The 26656-nt window shown below is 47.0% G+C and overlaps 1 protein-coding gene across 1 annotated transcript in view; it reads left to right on the top strand.

The window, feature by feature from the left end:
• Positions 1-25506, top strand: part of LOC137325067 (BMP/retinoic acid-inducible neural-specific protein 3-like) — a 176623-nt gene extending 151117 nt beyond the window's left edge. The window contains exon 7 of the mRNA XM_067989762.1: positions 24384-25506. Coding sequence (XP_067845863.1) covers positions 24384-25506 — 1123 coding nt within the window. The remainder of the gene's footprint in view (positions 1-24383) is intronic.
• Positions 25507-26656: the final 1150 nt, after the last annotated feature.

Raw genomic sequence — 26656 nt, 5'->3', positions numbered from 1 at the left:
GCAAAGGCTATGGGCCCCGACAACATCCTGGCTGAAGACTTGTGCTCCAGAACTAGCTGCGCCTCCAGCCAAGTTGTTCCAGTACAGCTACAACACTGGCATCTACCCAACAATGTGGAAAATTGCCCAGGTATGTCCTGTCCACAAAAAGCAGGACAAATCCAATCCAGCCAATTACCGCCCCATCAGTCTACTCTCAATCATCAGCAAAGTGATGGAAGGTGTCGTCGACAGTGCTATCAAGCGGCACTTACTCACCAGTAACCTGCTCACCGATGCTCAGTTTGGGTTCCGCCAGGACCACTCGGCTCCAGACCTCATTACAGCCTTGGTCCAAACATGGACAAAAGAGCTGAATTCCAGAGGTGAGGTGAGAGTGACTGCCCTTGACATCAAGGCAGCATTTGACCGAGTGTGGCACCAAGGAGTCCGAGTAAAATTGAAGTCAATGGGAATCAGGGGGAAAACTCTTCAGTGGCTGGAGTCATACCTAGCACAAAGGAATATGGTAGAGGTTGTTGGAGGCCAATCATCTCAGCCCCAGGGCATTGCTGCAGGAGTTCTTCAAGGCAGTGTCCTAGGCCCAACCATCTTCAGCTGCTTCATCAATGATCTTCCCTCCATCATAAGGTCCAAAATGGGGATGTTCGCTGATGATTGCACAGTGTTCAGTTCCATTCGCAACCCCTCAAATAATGAAGCAGTCCGAGCCCGCATGCAGCAAGACCTGGTCAACATCCAGGCTTGGGCTGATAAGTGGCAAGTAACATTCGTGCCAGACAAGTGCCAGGCAATGACCATCTCCAACAAGAGAGAGTCTAACCGCCTCCCCTTGACATTCAATGGCATTACCATCGCCGAATCCCCCACTATCAACATCCTGGGGGTCACCATTGACCAGAAACTGAACTGGACCAGCCATACAAATACTGTGGCTACAAGAGTAGGTCAGAGGCTGGGTATTCTGCGGCAAGTGACTCACCTCCTGACTCCCCAAAGCCTTTCCACCATTTACAAGGCACAAGTCAGGAGTGTGATGGAATACTCTGCACTTGCCTGGATGAGTGCAGCTCCAACAACACTCGAGAAGCTCGACACCATCCAGGACAAAGCAGACCGCTTGATTGTCACCCCATCCACCACCCTAAACATTCACTCCCTTCACCACTGTGGCTGCAGTGAGTACCATCCACAGGATGCACTGCAGCAACTCGCCAAGGCTTCTTCGACAGCACCTCCCAAACCCGTGACCTCTACCACCTAGAAGGACAGGAGCAGTAGGTACCACCTGCACGTTCCCCTCCAAGTCACACACCATCCCGACTTGGAAATATATCGTCGTTCCTTCATCGTCGCTGGGTCAAAATCCTGGAACTCCCTTCCTCACAGCACTGTGGGAGAACCGTCACCACACGGACTGCAGCGGTTCAAGAAGGCGGCTCACCACCACCTTCTCAAGGGCAATTAGGGATGGGCAATAAATACTGGCCTTGCAAGCGTCGCCCACGTCCCATGAACAAATAAAAAAAAACTATAAGGAACATCGGGTTTATCTAATACTCCAGCTCAGGCAGCCCAGCACCCAGTCTGACACTGACCCCAGTGACCCTCCACTTAGCTCCTCCCCCAGTCTGACACTGACCCCAGTGACCCTCCATCCAGCTCCTCCCCCAGTCTGACACTGACCCCAGTGACCCTCCATCCAGCTCCTCCCCCAGTCTGACAGTGACCCCAGTGACCCTCCACTTAGCTCCTCCCCCAGTCTGACACTGACCCCAGTGACCCTCCACTTAGCTCCTCCCCCAGTCTGACACTGACCCCAGTGACCCTCCACTTAGCTCCTCCCCCAGTCTGACACTGACCCCAGTGACCCTCCACTTAGCTCCTCCCCCAGTCTGACACTGACCCCAGTGAACCTCCACTTAGCTCCTCCCCCAGTCTGACAGTGACCCCAGTGACCCTCCACTCAGCTCCTCCCCCAGTCTGACACTGACCCCAGTGACCCTCCACTTAGCTCCTCCCCCAGTCTGACAGTGACCCCAGTGACCCTCCACTTAGCTCCTCCCCCAGTCTGACACTGACCCCAGTGACCCTCCACTCAGCTCCTCCCCCAGTCTGACACTGACCCCAGTGACCCTCCACTCAGCTCCTCCCCCAGTCTGACACTGACCCCAGTGACCCTCCATCCAGCTCCTCCCCCAGTCTGACACTGACCCCAGTGACCCTCCACTCAGCTCCTCCTCCAGTCTGACACTGACCCCAGTGACCCTCCACTCAGCTCCTCCCCCAGTCTGACACTGACCCCAGTGACCCTCCACTTAGCTCCTCCCCCAGTCTGACACTGACCCCAGTGACCCTCCACTCAGCTCCTCCCCCAGTCTGACACTGACCCATGACCATAATCCAGTCCTACATTCTAGGTCGGATTCCTTTGGCTTTTAGTTTTATTAAGAACCTTTCATATGGAATTATACCAAAGGGATTTCCACTATCTACTTCATTTCTAACATCCTCGAAGGTATTGGGATTTGTCTAGTGGGACTTTCCTCTCCTGACTGCCTGCCAACAGTTACTTGCTAAGCTATGACTCTATATTTGCAGGATGCTTTTCACTATTTTTGATGTCACGCCAATGGTCCTGCACTTGCCTGGGTTACACTCGTCCCTTTTTTAGATGTAGATGCTACAATTGCTTGCTTCAACTCTGGAGAACTTCTCAACAAGCCTTTCGTTACTCTCACTGGTGCCCTCCATCGCCTCCTTCAGTGTCTGGTCCAGGCAATTTTAATCTTCCTCTTCATTTATCAAGAGCACCATCCTCACTGCTTTCAAAATATTCTTAGGATACTCCATGGATTACAATAATTGGATTTTCTTCCCAAGTGAACATTTCCAGAAAGGAATAACTAAGTAATTCTACTGTTTTGCCTTAATTCTCAATTATTCCACCGCCTTTATCTTTGAATGATCTGATGTCCTCCCTAACCACTCATTTATTAGGTTAGACTAAGAAAAGTTCATTATTGTGCTAAACGCTCCTGGTTACAAGCCTCCCCTAATACCTTTTTGAACATGTGTCACATTTTATTATACCCCTTTACTTTTCCCTGCCGGCTTTGTACAGGATGTCTTTTTTAACTTTCCTTCATTTTAATTTCTCTCATCATCCATTTTGAAGATTCCAGGCTGGACTTTCTGATGCACTGAAAATCTGACAGATTAAAGGGTAGGCAGGAATTCTATCCCCCCCAACCTTCCATCCAACTGAACGACAAGTGAGCTAGCCCTGCCAAATTTGCTGAAACCCTCATCCATTCCTTTGTTACCTCCAGACTTGATTATTCCAATGCTTGCCTGGCCTCCCATCTTCTACCCTCCCTAAGCTCATCCAAAACTTCGCTGCCAGTATTCTAATTCACACCAAATCCTGTTCACCCATCACCTGTTTGCTCGCTGACCGACATTGGCTCCCGGCCCGGCAACGCCTCAATTTTAAAATTCTCATCCTCCTGTTCAAATCTCGCCATGACCTCGCCCATCCCTATCTCTGCAAACTCCTCCAGCCCCACAGCCCTCCGACATCTCTGCGCTCCTACAATACTGGCCTCTTGCGCATCCTTGATTTTAATTGCTCCACCATTGGCAGCCGTGCCTTCAGCTGCCTAGGCCCTGAACACTAGATTTCCCTCCCTAAACCTCTCCGCCTCTCTACCTCTCTCTCCTACTTTAAGCCGCTATTTAAAACTTATCTCTTTGACCAAGCTTTTGGGCACCTGTCCTAATATCTCTTTATGTGGCTTGGTGTCAAACTGTGTTTGATAATAAGAACATACAAAATAGGAGTAGGAGTAGGCCATTTGGCCCCTCGAGCCTGTTCCGCCATTCAGTCGGATCATGGCTGATCTTCAACCTCAACTCCACTTTCCTGCCTGATACTCATATTTTTTTTATTCGTTCATGGGATGTGGGCGTCGCTGGCGAGGCCAGCATTTATTGCCCATCCCTAATTGCCCTCGAGAAGGTGGTGGTGAGCCGCCTTCTTGAACCGCTGCAGTCCGTGTGGTGACGGTTCTCCCACAGTGCTGTTAGGAAGGGAGTTTCAGGATTTTGACCCAGCGACAATGAAGGAACGGCGATATATTTCCAAGTCGGGATGGTGTGTGACTTGGAGGGGAACGTGCAGGTGGTGTTGTTCCCATGTGTCTGCTGCTCTTGTCCTTCTAGATGGTAGAGGTCGCGGGTTTGGGAGGTGCTGTTGAAGAAGCCTTGGCAAGTTGCTGCAGTGCATCCTGTGGATGGTACACACTGCAGCCACAGTGCGCCGGTGGTGAAGGGAGTGAATGTTTAGGGTGGTGGATGGGGTGCCAATCAAGCGGGCTGCTTTATCTTGGATGGTGTCGAGCTTCTTGAGTGTTGTTGGAGCTGCACTCATCCAAGCAAGTGGAGAGTATTCCATCACACTCCTGACTTGTGCCTTGTAGATGGTGGATAGGCTTTGGGGAGTCAGGAGGTGAGTCACTCGCCGCAGAATACCCAGCCTCTGACCTGCTCTCGTAGCCACAGTATTTATATGGCTGGTCCAGTTAAGTTTCTGGTCAATGGTGACCCCCAGGATGTTGATAGTGGGGGATTCAGCGATGGTAATGCCGTTGAATGTCAAGGGGAGGTGGTCAGACTCTCTCTTGTTGGAGATGGTCATTGCCTGGCACTTATCTGGCGCGAATGTTACATAATAAGAACGTAAGAAATAGGAACAGGAGTAGGCCAATCGGCCCCTTGAGCCTGCTCCGCCATTCAATAAGATCATGGCTGATCTGATCCTAACCTCAAATCTAAATTCATGTCCAATTTCCTGCCCGCTCCCCGTAACCCCTAATTCCCTTTACTTCTAGGAAACTGTCGATTTTGGTTTTAAATTTATTTAATGATGTAGCTTCCACAGCTTCCTGGGGCAGCAAATTCAACAGACCTACCTCCCTCTGAGTGAAGAAGTTTCTCCTCATCTCAGTTCTGAAGGAGCAGCCCCTGATTCTAAGATTATGCCCCCTAGTTCTAGTTTCACCCATCCTTGGGAACATCCTTACCGCATCCACCCGATCAAGCCCCTTCACAATCTTTATATGTTTCAATAAGATTGCCTCTCATTCTTCTGAACTCCAATGAGTAGAGTCCCAATCTACTCAACCTCTCCTCATATGTCCGCCCCCTCATCCCCGGGATTAACCGAGTGAACCTTCTTTGTACTGCCTCGAGAGCAAGTATGTATTTTCTTAAGTATGGAGACCAAAACTGTATGCAGTATTCCAGGTGCGGTCTCACCAATACCTTATATAACTGCAGCAATACCTCCCTGTTTTTATATTCTATCCCCCGAGCAATAAAAGCCAACATTCCGTTGGCCTTCTTGATCACCTGCTGCACCTGCATACTAACTTTTTGATTTTCTTGCACTGGGACCCCCAGATCCCTTTGTACTGCAGTACTTTCCAGTTTCTCGCCTTTAAGATAATAACTTGCTCTCTGATTTTTCCTGCCAAAGTGCATAACCTCACATTTTCCAATATTGTATTGCATCTGCCAAATCTCCGCCCACTCACCCAGCCTGTCTATATCCCCTTGTAGGTTTTTTATGTCCGCCTCACTCTCTACTTTCCCTCCCATCTTTGTATCATCTGCAAACTTTGATACGTTACACTCGGTCCCCTCCTCCAAATCGTTGATATAGATTGTAAAGAGTTGGGGACCCAGCACCGACCCCTGCGGAACACCACTGGCTACTGGTTGCCAGTCTGAGAATGAACCATTTATCACAACTCTCTGCTTCCTGTTAGATAACCAATCCTCCACCCATGCCAGAATATCACCCCCAATCCAGTGATTCTTTATCTTGAGCAATAATCTTTTATGTGGCACCTTGTCGAATGCCTTCTGGAAGTCTAAATACACTACGTCCACTGGTTCCCCTTTATCCACCCTGTACATTATGTCCTCAAAGAACTCAAGCAAATTTGTCAGACATGACTTCCCCTTCGTAAAGCCATGCTGACTTTGTCCTATTAAATTATGTTTATCCAAATGTTCCGCCACTGTCTCCTTAATAATAGATTCCAAAATTTTACCCACCACAGATATTAGGCTAACTGGTCCATAATTTCCAGCCTTCTGCCTACTACCCTTTTTAAATAAGGGTGTTACATTCGCCACTTATCAGCCCAAGCCTGGATGTTGTCCAGGCCTTGCTGCATGCGGGCTCGGACTGCTTCATTATTTGAGGGGTTGCGAATGGAACTGAACACTGTGCAGTCATCAGCGAACATCCCCATTTCTGACCTTATGATGGAGGGAAGGTCATTGATGAAGCAGCTGAAGATGGTTGGGCCGAGGACACTGCCCTGAGGAACTCCTGCAGCAATGTCCTGGAGCTGAGATGATTGGCCTCCAACAACCACTACCATCTTCCTTTGTGCTAGGTATGACTCCAGCCAGTGGAGAGTTTTCCCCCTGATTCCCATTGACTTCAATTTTACTCGGACTCCTTGGTGCCACACTCGGTCAAATGCTGCCTTGATGTCAAGGGCAGTCACTCTCACCTCACCTCTGGAATTCAGCTCTTTTGTCCATGTCTGGACCAAGGCCGTAATGAAGTCTGGAGCCGAGTGGTCCTGGCGGAACCCAAATTGAGCATCGATGAGCAGGTTATTCGTGAGTAAGTGCCGCTTGATAGCACTGTCGACGACACCTTCCATCACTTTGCTGATGATTGAGAGTAGACTGATGGGGCGGTAATTGGCCGGATTGGATTTGTCCTGCTTTTTGTGGACAGGACATACCTGGGCAATTTTCCACATTGTCGGGTAGATGCCAGTGTTGTTGCTGTACGGGAACAGCTTGGCTGGAGGCGCAGCTAGTTCTGGAGCACAAGTCTTCAGCACTACAGCTAGGATGTTGTCGGGGCCCATAGCCTCTGCTGTATCCAGTGCACTCAGCCGTTTCTTGATATCACGTGGAGTGAATCGAATTGGCTGAAGACTGGCTTCCGTGATGGTGGGGATATCGGAAGGAGGCCGAGATGGATCATCCACTCGGCACTTCTGGCTGAAGATGGTTGCAAACACTTCAGCCTTGTCTTTTGCACTCACGTGCTGGACTCCGCCGTCATTGAGGATGGGGATGTTTGCAGAGCCTTCTCCTCCCCTTAGTTGTTTAATTGTCCACCACCATTCACGACTGGATGTGGCAGGACTGCAGAGCTTTGATCTGATCCGTTGGTTGTGGAATCGCTTAGCTCTGTCGATAGCATGTTGCTTCCGCTGTTTAGCATGCATGTAGTCCTGAGTTGTAGCTTCACCAGGTTGGCACCTCATTTTTAGGTACGCCTGGTGCTGCTCCTGGCATGCTCTTCTACACTCCTCATTGAACCAGGGTTGATCCCCTGGCTTGTTGGTAATGGTGGAGTGAGGAATATGCCGGGCCATGAGGTGATAGATTGTGCTGGAATACAATTCTGCTGCTGCTGATGGCCCACAGCGCCTCATGGATGCCCAGTTTTGAGCTGCTAGATCCGTTCTGAATCTATCCCATTTGGCATGGTGGTAGTGCCACACAACACGTTGGATGGTGTCCTCAGTGCGAAGACGGGACTTCATCTCCATGAGGACTGTGCGGTAGTCACTCCTACCAATACTGTCATGGACAGATGCATTTGCGACAGGTAGATTGGTGAGGACGAGGTCAAGTAAGTTTTTCCCTCGTGTTGGTTCGCTCACCACCTGTCGCAGGCCCAGTCTGGCAGCTATGTCCTTCAGGACTCGGCCAGCTCGGTCAGTAGTGGTGCTACCGAGCCACTCTTGGTGATGGACATTGAAGTCCCCCACCCAGAGTACATTTTGTGCCCTTGCTACCCTCAGTGCTTCCTTCAAGTGGTGCTCAACATGGAGGAGGACTGATTCATCAGCTGAGGGAGGACGGTAGATGATAATCAGCAGGAGGTTTCCTCATATCCCTTGATTCCCTTAGAGTCCAAAAATCTATCTATCCCAGCCTTGAATATCCAGCATCCACAGCCCTCTGGGGTAGAGAATTCCAAAGATTCACAACCCCCTGAGTGAAGAAATGCCTCCTCATCTCAGTCTTAAATGGCCGACCCCTTATCCTGTGACTATGCCCTCTAGTTCTAGACTCTCCAGCCAGGGGAAACAACCTCTCAGCTGCTACCCTGTCAAGCCCCCTCAGAATCTTATATATTTCAATGAGATCACCTCTCATTCTTCTAAACTACAGAGAGTATCGGCCCATTCTACTCAATCTCTCCTGATAGGTCAACCCTCTCATCATGGGAATCAATCTCGTGAACCTTCGTTACACCGCCTCTAAGGCAAGTATATCCTTCCTTAGATAAGGAGACCAAAACTGTACGCAGTACTCCAGGTGTGGTCTCACCAAAGCCCTGTACAATTGCAGTAAGACTTCCTTACTCTTGTACTCCAACCCACTTACAATAAAGGCACCATACCATTTGCCTTCCTATTTGCTTGCTGTACCTGCATTTTAACTTTTTGTGTTTCTTGTATTAGGACACCCAAATCTCTCTCGACACCAACATTTAATAGTTTCTCACCATTTAAAAAATATTCTGTTTTTCTATTCTTCTCATCAAACCTCACATTTCCCCACATTATACTTCATCTGCCACCTTCTTGCCCACTTACTTAACCTGTCTATATCCCTTTGCAGACTCTTTGTGTCCTCCTCACAGCTTACTTTCCCACCTAGCTTTGTATTGTCATCAAACTTGGATACATTACACTCGGTCCCTTCATCCAAGTTATTAATATTGATTGTAAATAGCTGAGGCCCAAGTGCCGATCCTTGCGGTGGCCCACTAGTTACAGCCTGCCAACGTGAAAATTGCTTATTTATCCCTACTGTCTGTTTTCTGTCCGTTAACCAGTCCGCTATTCATGTTAATATATTACCCCCAACCCCATGAGCCCTTATCTTGTGTAACAACCTTTTATGTGGCACCTTATTGAATGCCTTTTGAAAATCCAAATAACTACGTCCACTGGTTCCCCATTAGCTACGTTGCTAGGTATATTCTCAAAATATTCTAATAAATTTGTCAAACACGATTTCCCTTTCATAAAACCATAATGACTCTGCCTAATCATATTATGTTGTTCTAAGTGCCCTGTTACCACTTCCTTAATAATGGATTCCAGCATTTTCCCGATGACTGATGTCAGGCTAACTGGCCTGTAGCTCCCTTTTTTCTCTCTCCCTCCTTTCTTGAATAGCGGGATTATATTTGCTACCTTCCAATCTGCTGAGACCCTTCTAGAATCTAGGGAATTTTGGAAGATCATAACCAATGCATCCACTATCTCTGCAGCCACCTCTTTTAGAACCCTCAGATGTCGGCCATCTGGTCCAGGGGATTTATCGGCTTTTACTCCCATTAGTTTCTCAAGTACTTTTTCTCTACTGATAATAATTACTTTAAGTTCCTCACTCTCATTATCCCCTTTGTTCCCCATTATTTCTGGTATGCTTTTTGTGTCTTTTACTGTGAAGACAGATACAAAATATTTGTTTAACGCATCTGCCATTTCCTGATTCCCCATTATAATTTCTCCAGTCTCAGCCTCTAGGGGACCAACATTTACTTTTGCTACTCTGTTTCTTTTTACATCTTTGTTGAAGCTCTTACAATCCATTTTTATATTTCTTGCTAGTTTACTTTCATATTCTATTTTCTCCCGTTTCATCAATTTTTTCGTAGTCCTGTGCAGGTTTCTAAAACTCTCCCAATCCTCAGCCTTATTATTCTTCTTGGCAACATCAGAGGCCTCATCTTTTAATCTAATACTATCCTTATCTCCTTTAGTTAGCCATGGATGGATCACTTTTTCCGTGGAGTTTTTATTTCTCAATGGAATGTATATTTGTTGAGAATATTGAAATATTTCTTTAACAGTTTGCCATTGCTTTTCAACCGTTATACACTTCAATTTAATTTCCCAATCTCCCTTGGCCAACTCGTCCCTCATCCCTATATAATTGGCTTTATTTAAGTTTTTAAGACTCTAGCTTCAGACTTTAGTATGTCACTCTCAAACTCAATGTGAAAGTCTATCATATTATGATTGCTCTTCCCCAGAGGATCCTTTACTGTGAAATTACTAATTAACCCTGTCTCATTATACAAGACAAGATCTAAAATAGCCTGTTCCCTGGTTGGTTCCATGACGTATTGCTCCAGGAAACCGTTTTGAATGCATTTCATGAACTTATCCTCCAAACTACCTTTGCCAATTTGATTTGCCCAGTCTATATGAAGATTAATGTCCCCCATGAATACTGCATTACCATTGTTATAAGCTCTTATTATTTCATGATTAATACTCTGCCCAATGGTGTAACTACTATTAGGGGGCCTATAAACTACCCCCAACAGTGTTTTCTGCCCCTTGTTTTTTCTTATTTCCACTCATACTGATTCTACTTCCTGATCTTCTGAGCCAAGATCCTTTCTCACTCCTTGGGACATTTTTACTATGTTAAAGCACTAAATAAATGCAAGTCATTGTTGAGTTTAATTTTAACATTCTTGGCGGGCTCTCAGAGATGGTATCACCTCTGACTGGGAGTTTGCTATTTGGGGGAAGGGAAATTGAGTACTTCTGCAAGATTTAAAGGCCTGCGGCAGCTTAGAGGGGATGCTCCATCAATTTTCTTTTTGGCAGTTCTACTTCTACCTACTTACCTCAAGAAGGTTGGTATAACCTGCACCAGGGCAGGGAGCCCCGCCTTTCACCCCGCCCCCCCCACCCACCCCCTTCAGCAAAGAAGCAATTGATGTGCTTCTCCATGAATTAAGACAGAGGAGGCCGCATTATTTGGGTCAGAGAGACGCAGGCCCTAAGGGCGATCGCCATAGCCCAGCAGCAATACCAGGAGGGAACCAGGGCAGTGAGTGGCAGCAGCACCGTCGTGACTCAGAGGTGCAACCATTTTAATGACCTCACCAGGCCAGACAATGTAAGAGAAGTCAGCAGCGATCACTGCATGAAGCATGTCAGCTACTCACAGTGATCCCTCCCCCTCACTCTGTGTTAAAGTGAGTGAATTGCTTACCATCAGCACCAGGGAGGCAGCATGATGCCTTCACCTCAAAGGTTTCCTTCCCTCAATGCCTCACATGAAATCGCTACACCAAGTACTTCTCCTGAACTCTAATTGAATGGTGCATCTTTTGTAAGGAGAAGGCAACCCATATTAACAGGGTAAGAAAAGCCACAGGTGAGGGTCCCTGACTTCTGCCCTCTACCTCGCAATGAAGGTAGAGCCTTTGGAATCCTGGGAAGGTAGAACAAGGGAGTCAGAGATGGAGAAACACAAGGACAGCCGCCAGGAAAGTGAGTGTGCGAGTACAGGTAAAATCAAACCATTAAAAACCAACCGCAGTTTGCATTTATAGATGGGAGCTTAGAGTAAACATAGAAACTTTGAAAATAGGAGCAAGTGTTCAGCCCTTCGAGCCTGTTCCGCCATTCAGTATGATCATGGCTGATCCTCTATCTCAATACCATATTCCCACTCTCTCCCCACACCCCTTGATGCCTTTTGTGTCTAGAAATCTATCTAGCTCCTTCTTAAATATTTTCAGTGACTTGGCCCCCACAGCCTTCTGTGGTAGAGAATTCCACAGGTTCACCACCCTCTGAGTGAAGAAATTTCTCCTCATCTCAGTCCTAAATGTTCTGCCCCGTATCCTGAGACTGTGACCCCTTGTTTGGACCCCCCAGCCAGGGGAAACATCCTCCCTGCATCCAGTCTGTCTAGCCCTGTCAGAATTTTATATGTTGCAATGAGATCTCCTCTCATTCTTCTAAACTCGAGTGAATACAGGCCGAGTCGACCCCATCTCTCCTCATACGACAGTCCTGCCATCCCAGGAATCTGTCTGGTGAACCTTCGCTGCACTCCCTCTATGGCAAGGACATCCTTTCTTAGGTAAGGAGACCAAAACGGCACACAATACTCCAAGTGTGGTCTCACCAAGGCCCTGTATAACTGCAGTAAGACATCCTTGCTCCTGTACTCAAATCCTCTTGCAATCAAGGCCAACATACCATTTGCCTTCCTAACTGCTTGTTGCACCTGCATGTTTGCTTTCAGTGACTGGTGTACAAGGACACCCAGGTCCCTTTGTACATCAACATTCCCCAATCCATCACCATTTAAATAGTACTCTGCCTTTCTGTTTTTCCTTCCAAAGTGAATAACTTCACATTTATCCACATTATACTGCATTTGCCATGTATTTGCCCACTCACTCAACTTGTCTAAATCACCTTGAAGCCTCTTTGCATCCTCCTCACAACTCACAATCCCACCTAGTTTTGTGTCGTCAACAAACTTGGAAATATTACATTTGGTTCCCTCATCCAAATCATTGATATATATTGTGAATAGTTGGGGCCCAAGCACTGATCCCTGCAGTACCCCACTAGTCACCGCCTGCCACCCTGAAAAAGACCCATTTATTCCTACTCTCTGTTTCCTGTCTGTCAACCAATTTTCAATCCATGCCAGTGTATTACCACCAATCCCATGTGCTTTAATTTTGCACACTAACCTCTTATGTGGGACTTTATCAAAGGCTTTCCGAAAATCCAAATAAACCTCATCCACTGGTTCTCCCTTATCTATTCTACCAGTTACATCCTCAATAAACTCCAGTAGGTTTGTCAAACATAATTTCCCTTTCATAAATCCATGTTGACTTTGTCTAATCCCGTTGATATTTTCTAAGTGTCCTGTTATCACATCCTTTATAATAGACCCTAGCATTTTCCCGACTACTGATGTTAGGCTAACAGGTCTATAGTTCCCTGTTTTCTCTTTCCCTCCTTTTTTAAATAATGGGGTTACATTTGCCACCCTCCAATCTGCAGTAACTGTTCCATAATCTATAGAATTTTGGAAGATGACAACTAATGCATCCACTATTTCCATGGCTACCTCTTTTAGTACTCTGGGATGCAGATTATCAGGCCCTGGGGATTTATCGGCTTTCAGTCCCATTAATTTCTCCAACACTGTTTTTTACTAATACTAATTTCCTTTAATCCCTCCTTCTCATTAGTCCCTTGGTTCCCTAGCATTTCTGGGAAGTTATTTGTGTCCTCTTCCATGAAGACAGAACCAAAGTATTTGTTTAATTGCTCTGCCATTTCCTTGTTCCCCACTATAAATTCTCCCGTTTCTGACTGTAAGGGACCTACATTTGTCTTCACAAATCTTTTTCTTTTTACATACTTGTGGAAGCTTTTACAGTCCACTTTTATGTTCCTTGCAAGTTTACTCTCATACTCTATTTTTCCCCTCTTAATCAATCTCTTGGTCTTTTTTTGCTGAATTCTAAACTGCTCCCAATCCTCAGGCTTGCTACTTTTTCTGGCAACTTTATATGACTCCTCTTTGGATCTAATACTATCTTTAATTTTTTTTGTTAGCCATGGTTGGGCCGCTTTTCCTTTTGTGTTTTTGCGCCAGAAAGGAATGTATAATTGCTGCAATTCATGCATTTGTTCCTTAAATGTTAGCCATTGCTTATCCACCGTCATGCCTTTTAATGAAGCTTCCCAATCTATTATAGCCAACTCACTCCTCATACCTTCGTAGTTTCCTTTGTTTAGATTTAGGACCCTAGTTTTGGATTGGACTACTTCACTTTCCATCTTAATAAAAAATTCTATCATGTCATGGTCACTCCTCCCTAAAGGACCCCGCACAACAAGATTATTAATTAACCCCTTCTCATTGCATAATACACAATCTAAGATAGCCTGGTCCCTTGTTGACTCCTCAACGTTCTGGTCTAAGAAACCATCTCGTACATACTCCAGGAATTCATCCTCCACAGTATTATTGCTAACTTGGTTTGGCCAGTCTATATGTAGATTAAAGTCACCCATGATCACTGTAGTACCCTTGTTACATGCGTCTCTAATTTCCGTCCCCTACATTACCACTACTGTTTGGAGGCCTATAGACAACTCCCACCAGTGTTTTCTGCCCCTTGGTGCTTCTTAACTCCACCCAGACTGATTCTACATCTTGATTTTCTGAGCCAATATCCTTTCTCACTATTGCTCTGATTTCATCTTTTACTAACAACGCCACCCCACCTCCTTTTCAAGATCAAGTACAAGAGCAAAAAGGTAAGGAAAAATTTGTACAAGGCAATGGTTAGGCCACTGTGTGTCGTTTTGGGCACTCAATTATAGGAAGGACATTAAAGTTACAGAGAGCAAGCAAACAGTGTAGATTGACCGGAATGATACCAGAAGTGAGAAACTAGATCTCTGAGGAGAGTCTTGAGACGCTGGGACTAAATCCATTGGAGCAGAGAAGGCAAAGAGAGAATTATTGGAGATTTTTAAGATTATGAAAGGTTTTGATGGAGCGAATAGTGAAAAACTATTTCCTCTGATTGAGGAATCAATGACCGGGGTTATCAATTTAAAATTGTGACAGAGAAAGGGTGGAGAGAGGTGAGGCGGAATTTCTTTACACAGAGTTGTTGGAGCTTGGACTGCTTTGCCACAGGGAGTGGTTGAGGCAGAGACAATTGTAGCTTTAAAGGGAAAATTGAATAAATATTTGAAGCTGAGAAAAATACAGGGCTACAGGGAGAGAGCAGGGCAGTGGGATTATTTTGGATTACTCTAGCAAAGAGCTGACTCATTCACCATGAGCTGAATGGCTTCCTGCTGTAATGTAGATTTCTATGTCTCTGTGGAAAGCTTTTCATAATTTTATTTTTGTTGTTTGGTTTTTATTATCTCATTGCTTTTCTTTTGGCTGCCTGCTCACTTGCCGGCCTGTAGCCCAATACTCAATCTGCCCATGCTGGCTGTTCTCCTGTCTGAGTGCCCCCGTCTGATAGTCTATACGCTCTGTAATCCTGTTAAATAACCCTTTGAATTTGGATTATATACATTGTAAAGTCATGCTATTTTAATTTGAATGAGTTGCCATTTGTATCACCTTTGCTTTAAATAGTGCTGTTCTGCATTATATATACTCTGCAACCCCTCCATTCTGGTTATAGGCACTATAATCTTTTGCATGATTTCAACTAAACAAAACATAACCAGTGATGTAAATATTCTGCAGCTTACCTGTCACCTTAATTCTATCAATCACTTCCTCGATGTTCTAATCCTGACCCTTTGATGTCCCATGAATAAAATCCCCGCTTTTCATTTTATCCGCGAGGCTGAGAGCTACGTGGATAGCACGTTTCAGGAGGTGGTCACCCCACAGCTTAAGAGAGTTCAGGCAGAGAGGGACTGGGTGACCGCCAGACAGACAAGGAGGACCAGGCAGGTATTGCAGGAGTCCTCTGAGTGCATCTCGCTCTCTCACCAGTATTACTGGTGAGAGCGATGGTTTCTCTGGGGGAGTACAGCCAGAGTCAAGTCCACGGCACCATGGGTGGCTCAGCTGTACAGGGTGGCAGGAGGAAGATCGGGAAAGCAATAGTGTTGGAGATTCAATAGTTAGGGGAACAGACAGGCGTTTTTGCGGCCACAGACGTGAGTCCAGGATGGTATGTTGCCTCCCTGGTGCCAGGGTCCAGGATGTCCCTGAGTGGCTGCAGAACATTCTGAAGGGGATGGGTGAACAGCCAGAGTGGTCCGTATTAGTACCAACGACATAGGTAGAAAGAGGGATGAGATCCTGCAGACAGATTTTAGGGAGTTAGGAAAGAGATTAAAAAGCAGGACCTCAAAGGTAGTAATCTCTAGATTATTCCCAGTGCCACGCACTAGTGAGTATAGAAATAGGAGGGCAGAGCAGATGAATGTGTGGCTGGAGAGATGGTGCAGGATGGAGGGCTTTAGATTCCTGGGGCATTGGGACCAGTTCTGGGGGAGGTGGGACCTATACAGGCCGGACGAGTTGCATCTCAACAGAACTGTGACCAATGTCCTCGAGGGGAGGTTCACTAGTGCTGTGGGGGTGGGTTTAAACTAATTTGGCAGGGGAATGGGCACCAGGATGTAGCATTGGAGAGGAGAAACAAGGTGCACAAAGAATTGGGAAAGACGGGTAGCACTAGAGTAAGAAATAGTACAGTATTAGGTGGGATCAGACTAAGAGAGAATACGAGAAGGTAGGTTTAGAGTGCATGTGTGTAAACACATGAAGCATGGTAAATAAAGTTGGTGAGCTGCAGGCGCAGATAGCCATGTGAGAATATTCCAGCACTGGAAAGAGAGGATGTCCTGGAGGGGTCAAGAACAGAATCTATTTGGTTAGAGTTATGAAAAAATAGAGGTGCCATTACACTACTGGGTGTATTCTATAGGCCACCAACTAGTGGGAAGGATACAGAGGAGCAAATTTGCAGAGAAATTAGAGAGAGGTACAAAAGCCATAGAGTAGGGATAATGGGAGAATTCAATTATCCTAATATAGACTGGGATAGTAATAATGTAAAGGGCAGAGAGGGGGAAGAATTTCTGAAATGGGTTCAGGAGAACTTTCTTGATCAGTATGTTTCTGGCCCAACGAGGAATGAGGCATTGCTGGATCTAGTTCTGGGGAATGAGGTGGGTCAAGTAGAGCAAGTGTCAGTGGGGGAACATTTAGGGAACAGTGATCACAGTATCATAAGGTTTAGATTAGCTATGGAAAAGACCAAGGATCAATCTAGAGTAAAAATACTTAATTGGAGGAGGGTCAATTTTAATGGGTTGAGAACGGACCTGGCCCGGGTAAATTGGAATCAAAGATTGGCAGGCAAAACTGAAATTGGACAATGGGCGGCCTTTAAAGAGGAGAAAGTTCAGGTACGGTCTAGGTACATTCCCACGAGGGGGAAAGGTAGGGCAACCAAAGCCAGAGCCCCCTGGATGACGAAAGAGGTAGAGAGTAAGATGAAGCAGAAAAAGGGGGCATTTGACAGATATCAGGTTGATAATATAAAGTAAGAAGTAGGCTGAATATAGAAAGTTCAGATGGGAAGTGAAAAAGGAAATAAGAGGAGCAAAGAGAGAGTATGAGAATAGGCTGGCGGCCAACATAAAAGGGAATCTAAACATCTTCTATATGCACATAAACAGTAAACGGGTAGTAAGAGGAGGGGTGTAGCAAATTCGGGACCAAAAAGGAGATCTACGTATGGAGGCAGAGGACATGGCTGAGGTACTAAATGAGTATTTTGCATCTGTCTTTACCAAAGAAGAAGATGCTGCCAAAGCCACAGTAAAAGAGGAGGTCGTTGAGATACTGGATGGGCTAAAAATTGATAAAGCGGAGGTATTAGAAAGGCTGGCTGTACTTAAAGTAGATAAGTCCCCAAGCCTGAATGGGATGCATCCTAGGTTGTTGAGGGAAATAAGGGTGGAAATTGCGGAGGTGCTGGCCATAATCTTCCAAACATCCTTAGATATGGGGAGGTGCCAGAGGACTGGAGAATTGCAAATGTTACACCCTTGTTCAAAAAAGAGTGTAAGGATAAACCCAGCAACTATAGGCCAGTCAGTTGAACCTCAGTGGTGGGGAAACTTTTTAGAAACGATAATCCAGGACAGAATTAACAGCCACTTGGACAAGTGTAGATTAATTCGGGAAAGCCAGCACGGATTTGTTAAAGGTAAATCATGTTTAACTAACCTGATTGAGTTTTTTGATGAGATAACAGAGAGGGTAGATGAGGGCAATGCAGTTGATGTTGTGTATTGGACTTCCAAAAAGTGTTTGATAAAGTGCCACATAATAGGCTTGTCAGCAAAGTCAAAGCACGTGGAATAAAAGGGGCAGAGGCAGCATGGATACGAAATTGGCTAAGTGACAGGAAACAGAGTAGTAGTGAACGGTTGTTTTTTGACTGGAGGAAGATATACGGTGGTGTTCCCCAGGGGTCGGTACTAGGACCACTGCTTTTCTTGATACATATTAATGACTTGGACTTGAGTGTACAGGGCACGATTTCAAAATCTGCAGATGGCACAAAACTTGGAAGTGTAGTGAACAGTGAGGAAGATAGTGATAGATTTCAAGAGGACATGGCGATCACATGGCTGATGAAATTTAATGTAGAGAAGTGCGATGTGATAAAGGGTACAATTCTAAAGAGGGTGTAGGAACAGAGAGATCTGGGGGTGTATTTGAACAAATCACTGAAGGTGGCAGGGCAGGTTGAGAAAGCGGTTAAAAAAGCATAAGGGATCCTGGGCTTTATGAATAGAGGCATAGAGTACAAAAGCAAGAAAGTTATGATGGTTCGGCCACAATTGGAGTATTGTGTCCAATTCTGGGCACTGCATTTTAGGAAGGATGTGAAGGCCTTAGAGAGGGTGCAGAAAAGATTTACTAGAATGATTCCAGGAATTTGACTGAGTGGGGCAACTGGAGGAGGGAGGTCCCTCTGTCAGAGAGAAACTTCCGGAATACGTCCAATCAGAGTTAGCAACCCTAGTGTACACGGGGACATATCACTGGGGGAGATCGGAAAGAAAGGAAGGAGTAGGGCCATGGAGGGATTTAAAGGTGAGGATGAGCATCTTGAAGGCAATTCGAGCTCAGGAAACCAGTGGATCACAACCAGGACCAGGGTGATGGGCATTTGGGTTTTGGTTCTGAATGGCTTGTAGGTTATTGGAGCGTGGAAGTAGGCAGATCATAAGGGAGAGTGTGGAGGTGAAGGTGTGGATTAGGCTTTCAGCAGCAGAAGGGAAAGGTACTGCTGAGTGTCAAAGGTCTACATGTGGAAGCTGACCCTGTGCAATGATGGTGTCATTGAGGGATAGCGTGTGAGTGATGAGGAGGAGTGAGCAGCCATACAGCAAAGGATGAAGCAATCCAGTACTCCTTTGTAGTCAAAGGGATAGGTCGTGTATGTGTTTTGGGGGTGTAAGTCTGTGTATTGGGGAGTGAGTGTGTGTGTGTGTTGGTGAGTCGGAGTGTGTGTGTGTTGGGGTGTAAGTGTGTGTGTTGGGGTGTAAGTGTGTGTGTTGGGGTGTAAGTGTGTGTGATGGGGGAGTGTAAGTGTGTGTGATGGGGAGTTTAAGAGTGTGTTTTCAGAGTATATGTGTGTGTGTGTTCAGAGTGTAAGTGTGTGTTGGGGCATGTAAGTGTGTGTTGGGGTGTGTAAGTGTGTGTGTTGGGGTGTGTAAGTGTGTGTGTTGGGGTGTGTAAGTGTGTTTGTGTTAGGGGTATAAATGTGCGTGTGTTGGGGGTGTAAAAGTGTGAATGTTGGGGGTGTAAGCATGTGTGTGTATTGGGGCGTGTAAATGTGTTTGTGTTGGGGGTGTAAATATGTGTTTGTGTGTTGGGGTGTAAATGTATGTGTGCATTGGGGAGTGTAAGTGTGTGTGTGTGTGTGTGTGTATGTGTGCATTGGGGAGTGTAAGTGTGTGTGTGTATGTGTGTGTTTTGGGGAGTGTATGTGTGTGTGTTTTGGGGAGTGTATGTGTGTGTGTGTTGGGGAGTGTATGTGTATGTGTGTTGGGGAGTGTATGTGTGTGTTGGGGAGTGGAAGTGTGTGTGTGTTGGGGAGTGTAAGTGTATGTGTGTGTGTGTTGGGGAGTGTAAGTGTGTGTGTGTTGGGGAGTGTATGTGTGTGTGTGTTGGGGAGTGTAAGTGTGTGTGTGTGTGTTGGGGAGTGTAAGTGTGTGTGTGTGTGTTGGGGAGTGTAAGTGTGTGTGTGTTGGGGAGTGTATGTGTGTGTGTGTTGGGGAGTGTAAGTGTGTGTGTATGTTGGGGAGTGTAAGTGTGTGTGTGTGTGTGTTGGGGAGTGTAAGTGTGTGTGTGTGTGTTGGGGAGTGTATGTGTGTGTGTGTTGGGGAGTGTAAGTGTGTGTGTGTTGGGGAGTGTAAGTGTATGTGTGTGTGTTGGGGAGTGTATGTGTGTGTGTGTTGGGGAGTGTAAGTGTGTGTGTGTGTGTGTTGCGGAGTGTATGTGTGTGTGTGTTGGGGAGTGTAAGTGTGTGTGTGTGTTGGGGAGTGTAAGTGTGTGTGTGTTGGGGAGTGTAAGTGTATGTGTGTGTATGTGTGTGTGTGTTGGGGAGTGTAAGTGTATGTGTGTGTATGTGTGTGTGTGTTGGGGAGTGTAAGTGTGTGTGTGTGTGTTGGGGAGTGTATGTGTGTGTGTGTTGGGGAGTGTAAGTGTATGTGTGTGTATGTGTGTGTGTGTTGGGGAGTGTAAGTGTGTGTGTGTGTGTTGGGGAGTGTAAGTGTGTGTGTGTGTGTTGGGGAGTGTATGTGTGTGTGTGTTGGGGAGTGTAAGTGTATGTGTGTGTATGTGTGTGTGTGTTGGGGAGTGTAAGTGTATGTGTGTTGGGGAGTGTAAGTGTGTGTGTGTTGGGGAGTGTAAGTGTGTGTTGGGGAGTGTAAGTGTATATGTGTGTGATCGGGGTGTAAGTGCATGTATGTGTAAATGTTTGTGTGTGTGTGTTTGGAGTGTAACTATGTGCCTGTGTTGTGGAGTGTCTGTGTGTGTGTGCGTGTGTTGGATAGTGTAAGCGTGTGTGGGGGAATGTAAGTGTGTGTGTGTTGAGGGTGTAAGTTTGTGTGTTGCGGAGTGTAAGTGTATGTTGGGGAGAGTAAGTGTGTGTGTGTTGGGGTATAAGTGTGTCTAATGACGTTGGGGTGTAAGTGTACGTGTGTGTTTGGGTTTAAGTGTGTGTTGGGTGTAAGTGTGTGTGATGATGTTTGGGTGTAAGCATGTGTGTGTTGGGTGTAAGTGTGTGTGTTTGGGTTTAAATGTGTGTTAGGTGTATGTGTGTGTGTGTTTGGGTGTAAGTGTGTGTATTGGGTGTAAGTGTGTGTGATGATGTTGGCGTGTAAGTGTGTGTGTTTGGGTTTAAATGTGTGTTAGGTGTAAGTGTGTGTGTGTTTGGGTGTAAGTGTGTGTATTGGGTGTAAGTGTGTGTGATGATGTTGGTGTGTAAGTGTGTGTATTGGGTGTAAGTGTGTGTGTGTATTGGGTGTAAGTGTGTGTGTGAATTGGGGTATAAGCTACAGTTGGGTGAAAGTGTGTGTGTGAGTTGGGGTGAAAGTGTGTGTGTGAGTTGGGGTGAAAGTGTGTGTGTGAGTTGGAGTGAAAGTGTGTGTGTGAGTTGGGGTGTAAGTGTGTGTGTGTTGGTGAAACAGTGACCTGTCCCAGCTTGTGTTACGAGTGCTTTTGGTGCTGAGAGTGAAGAGGATCAGTCTACAAGAGGAGAGGAGGTGTGGCCTGACCAGGAGTGAAGTCTCACTGACTGTCGGTGGGACTCGCTGTTCAGGGGCTCTTCCCATGGCCTCTCCCAAAGATTCTAAACCACCAGTTGATTCTGTGAAGGACGGGGCTCCTCCCCACCAGCTCACCAGCCCTGAGTCACACCGACCAGGGAGACCCTGGGTTCACTCTTTGCTTATCTCAGCCGGGGAGCTACAGTTAACCTCAGTGCCCTGGGACAGGGAAAGGAAGACTGGTTAAGGCTCCCACTCCTGATCGCTGTACAGTAACCTCTGCTTCAAGTGTTTAGTGGTGTGGGTCCTACTCCTGTATCCTGCAGGGATGTGAATCTGACTCCTGTATCCTGCAGGGATGTGGATCCAAATCCTGTCTCCTGTATGGGGCTGGATCCTATTCCTGTACTGTGTTTGGAGGTGAACCTTGTAAGGATGTGGATCTTGATCCTGTAACCTACAGAGATTTAGATCCCGTGCTGTTATCCTGTAGGGAAATGCTTCCAACTCCTATATCCTAGAGGGATGTGGATCCTGTTCCTGAATCTGGTAGGGATGTGGATCCTACACCTGTATCCCACAGGATCCTACTCCCGTTTCACTGCATTCTGATTTCTCTCAGCTCTGGTGCAAATGTGCTACAAGTGTACCTCCCATTAAAGAAAATGACCTTGAACAAACAATCCACTTCCCAACATTTATCAGTCCGGGACTTCCAGCTAGCAGAGGAAAAATTCTTTTACAATTGATATAAATAAGTTCTTAAAACCGCCTCAAGAATTCCAGCCATGGGAGCACCACAGCCGATCCTGTCCTTGCCGGACACCCATGTGCGGGCACTTGAAGCAGAGGTACAGCGATCAGGAGTGGGAACCTTAACCAGTCTTCCTTTCCCTGTCCCAGGGCACTGAGGTTAACTGTAGCTCCCCGGCTGAGATGAGTAAAGAGTGAACCCAGGGTCTTCCTGGTCGGTGTGACTCAGGGCTGGTGAGCTGGTGGGGAGGAGCCCCGTCCTTCACAGATTCAAATGCTGGTTCAGAAATTTTGGGAGAGGTGGGCCTGGGAACAGCCCCTGAAGAGTGAGACCCACCAATAGTCAACGAGACAATATGCTGCATGTCTTTCTGCGTGTGTGTGTGTGTGTGTGTGTGTGTCTGCATTCCTGTGCGTACACACTCACATACAGTTGGTCTGTATTACATTGCACACGGTGTGAGTGCACATATATGTTTGCGACCATACTAATGTTTACCCGTCACCCAACTCCCACGGACGGTGAGAGCGCCTGGATTAATCTTAGCCACTGGTTTATTTTGTGTTTTCAGCCACTCTAGGAGTTGAGTGAAGAATTAAGTCGCAGTAATCTGGGTATTTTCCCCTGCTAATTGTCTCCACCTCCCGCCCCTTCCCCTCTCCTCCTGCATTGACTCCTGGCTGTGTTTGGTTCCAAGGATAAGAGACAGCTTTGGCTACCTCAGCCAAGCGACCATAGGAACAGCAGTAGGCCATTCAGCCCCTCAAGTCTGTTCCGCCATTGAATTAGATCATGGCTGCTCTGTATCTTAACTCCATCTACCCACCTTGGTTCTTTAACCCTTAATGCCCTTGCCTAACAAAAACCGATCAATCTCAGTTTTGAAGTTTTCAATTGACCCCCAGCCTCAAAGCTTTTTTTTTGGGGGGGGGTGTTGGGGGAGAGCTCCATTGTTCATGTCTGACCCTGATACTGAATGTAAGGTCAGCCAGCTATTCGAACACAGCGACATCTCGGCTGAGCCCGGTCCCCCGCCCCCCTCCAGCATCTGCACACGCCCACTTGCAGCAAAGGATTTCTGAATGGAGGGCAGGAGCAGGAACCCTGTCCAATTGTTCCCATTTCTAACGGAGGGTCGCGGAGGCCAACATTACCATCCCCTCCGGCTGACGTCAGTGAACTCTGCTCAGACCAGGGATCGAGTCAGGGACCTCCCTCACCGCAAAAGCACTGCTACTTATTCGTTAAAGTTTTAAAATTCTCATCCTTGTTTTCAGTTCTTTCCATGGCTTTGCCCTTCCCTGTCTCTGTGACCCCCTCCAGCCCTACAACCCTCCGAGGTCTCTGCACTCCTCCAATTCTTGCCTCTTCCGCATCCCTGATTTTAATCGCTCCACCGTTGGCGGCCGTGCTTTCCAGCTGCCTCGGCCCTAAGCTCTAGAATTCCCTCCCTAAGCCTCTCCGCCTCTCTACCTCTCTCTCCTCCTTTTAAGATGCTCCTTAAAACGTACCTGTTTGACTAAGCTTTTGGTTACCTATTCTAAAATCGCCTTTTTTTTTATTCGTTCATGGGATGGGGCGTCGCTGGCGAGGCCGGCATTTATTGCCCATCCCTAATTGCCCTTGAGAAGGTGGTGGTGAGCCGCCTTCTTGAACGGCTGCAGTCCGTGTGGTGAAGGTTCTCCCACAGTGCTGTTAGGAAGGGAGTTCCAGGATTTTGACCCAGCGACGATGAAGGAACGGCGATATATTTCCAAGTTGGGATGGTGTGTGACTTGGAGGGGAACGTGCAGGTGTTGTTGTTCCCATGTGCCTGCTGCCCTTGTCCTTCTAGGTGGTAGAGGTCGCGGGTTTGGGAGGTGCTGTCGAAGAAGCCTTGGCAAGTTGCTGCAGTGCATCCTGTGGATGGTACACACTGCAGCCACTGTGCGCCGGTGGTGAAGGGAGTGAATGTTTAGGGTGGTGGATGGGGTGCCAATCAAGCGGGCTGCTTTATCTTGGATGGTGTCGAGCTTCTTGAGTGTTGTTGGAGCTGCACTCATCCAGGCAAGTGGAGAGTATTCCATCACACTTCTGACTTGTGCCTTGTAGATGGTGGAAAAGCTTTGGGGAGTCAGGAGGTGAGTCACTCGCCGCAGAATACCCAGCCTCTGACCTGCTCTCGTAGCCACAGTATTTATGTGGTTCGGAGTCAAATTTTGTTTGATAACGCTCTTGTGAAGTGCTTTGGGACGTTTTACTACTTAAAGGCACTATAGTAAAGTAAGTTAGTTGTTGTTGTTCAAGTTGTTCAGTCTTAGTGGGGGGGGAGAAGCAATCCAGAGTCTACATTTCCACCGTAATAATATGGGTTATTTGGTTTTGTTTTTTCTCTGAAGGGCTGTGACCTATTGGCTCAACCGCATTCAGTCTTTCTTGTACTGCACTGACAACGGCCTGGCTGGGGTATTTTCGGAGGAGACTCGAAGCTGCACTTGTCCCTACGACCAGGTGAGCTGCCAGAAGGCCATTCCGTGCCTGGTCGGCGAGGGGCCCTCCTGCGTGGTGTGCACGGCCGACAACCGCACGCGCTGCGGGGGCTGCAACGCGGGCTACATGCTGAGCCAAGGCGCCTGCCGGCCAGAGGTGGCTGATCCCACCGAGCAGTACATTGGCTTCGAGACGGAGCAGGACCTGCGGGACATGGAGATCAGGTACCTGCTCCAGAAACGCGACAGCAAGATAATGGTGCCGGCCATCTTCATCAGCAACGACATGCGCCTCAATAGTTGGTTTGACCCCTCCTGGAGGAAGCGCATGCTACTGACCCTGAAGAGCAACAAGTACAAGGCCAACTTTGTTCATATGTTCTTAGGCATGACGATACAAATCTGTTTGACTAAAAACAGTACCTTGGAGCCAGTGCTGGCTATCTATGTGAATCCTTTTGGAGGTAGTCACTCGGAGAGCTGGTTCATGCCGGTAAACGAGGGCAGCTACCCAGACTGGGAGAGGACTAAAGTGGATGTGCCTCTGCAGTGTTACAACTGGACCCTGATGCTGGGTAACAAGTGGAAGACGTTTTTTGAAACGGTTCACATCTACTTGAGGAGCCGCATCAAGTCAAACGGCCTGAGCGGCAACGACAGCCTGTACTACGAGCCGCTGGAGTTCATCGACCCCTCCAGGAACCTGGGCTACATGAAGATCAACCAGGCCCAGGTGTTTGGCTACAGCATGCACTTTGACCCGGAGGCGATCCGGGACCTGATCCTGCAGCTGGACTACCCGTACACGCAGGGGTCGCAGGACTCCGCCCTGCTGCAGCTGCTGGAGATACGGGACCGCGTGAACCGCCTCTCGCCCTACGGTCACCAGCGCCTCGACCTTTTCACCTGCCTGCTCCGCCATCGCCTGAAGCTGTCCACCAGCGAGGTGGTCAGAATTCAAGCCTCTCTTCAGGCCTTCAATGCCAAACTCATCAACTCGATCGAAAATGAAACCACCAAATTATGCAGTTAACCGCAGTCCACGTTCTCAGCATAACGCAAGAGCTGACCGGAGTCTGAGTTGATATTGGGGGATTACTTTTTGGTGTTCTTTTATGTGAAATCTGTTTGATTTAACCGTGGATTTCCCCATTTGACAAGCACCCGTCGTTATTCTGTACATTAATGTTGGAGAAAGCACCAAATCACAGGAGCAAACCAACAGCTAGAGGCCCTTTTTCTAACCAACTTCATCAGCGTGCGTCTGAACATCCAGCCAACAGGGCCGTCCTACATTATTCCCAGGACTCTAACGACACAAGCGGAAATATTACACCGTACTCCTTCCCGGTTGGGAAAATGGACATTTATTGAACAGTAGCTGGGCTGGGGAATTATGCGTCGTGTCCGTTATTTTTTTTTAAACAATTGAGTGCTTAGAAATGACACTCTGTCCATATTGGTCATCCTGACCCATGCTCCTGTAGCAAACACCAGCACAGGAAATAAATGGTGTGAGCTGTTGCATTTTCTTTCTCATTGTATAATTATTTTAATAATTGGTGTTGAGGGACTAATGTTTTTCAATGGGATTGTTTTTACTGTACATGAAAGCCCGGCGTGCTGTAGTTGCTCAGTCATGTTTCCTTCTTCTAGTCGAGACCTGTCGCGACCTCTGGCGTCGAACATGAAGGTGTCTTCTTGTGTTTTTTTCTTTAGGCAGGGGAGGTCCTGTGGAGCTGAGGCCAGGTTCGGGCCATTTGTCATCTGAGCAATCGTAGAACATTTTGGGGAAACAATACACACTAACCATTCCCTGCCCTGCTGGTGTTGGCCTCAGGCTATGAGTACGAAGCAAAATATCAAAAAATGAGGCCGATATAATAACATACATGTGAAAATTGGATCTTAAAGATGCTGAAGAGAGTTTAAATGTGACAAAAGCTGTATTTAGGAGACAATGAAATGCACATGGCCGCTGAGAGATGCACATAGTGCATTGCTGTACCTTATTATCAGCATCAACTACCCATAGAATCATGAAGCATAGGAGGAGGCCATTCAGCCCATCATGCCTATGCCAGCTCTTTGAAAGAGCCATCCAATTCGTCCCACTGACCCGCTCCTTCACCATGGCACTGCAAATTTTTCCTTTTCAAGTATATATCCATTTCTTTTTCAGG

The sequence above is a fragment of the Heptranchias perlo genome, chromosome 9, assembly GCF_035084215.1.
Source record: "Heptranchias perlo isolate sHepPer1 chromosome 9, sHepPer1.hap1, whole genome shotgun sequence".
Lineage (NCBI taxonomy): Eukaryota > Metazoa > Chordata > Chondrichthyes > Hexanchiformes > Hexanchidae > Heptranchias > Heptranchias perlo.
The sequence above is the reverse complement of the archived record's forward strand: the minus strand, read 5'-3'. Positions and strand labels throughout refer to the sequence as shown.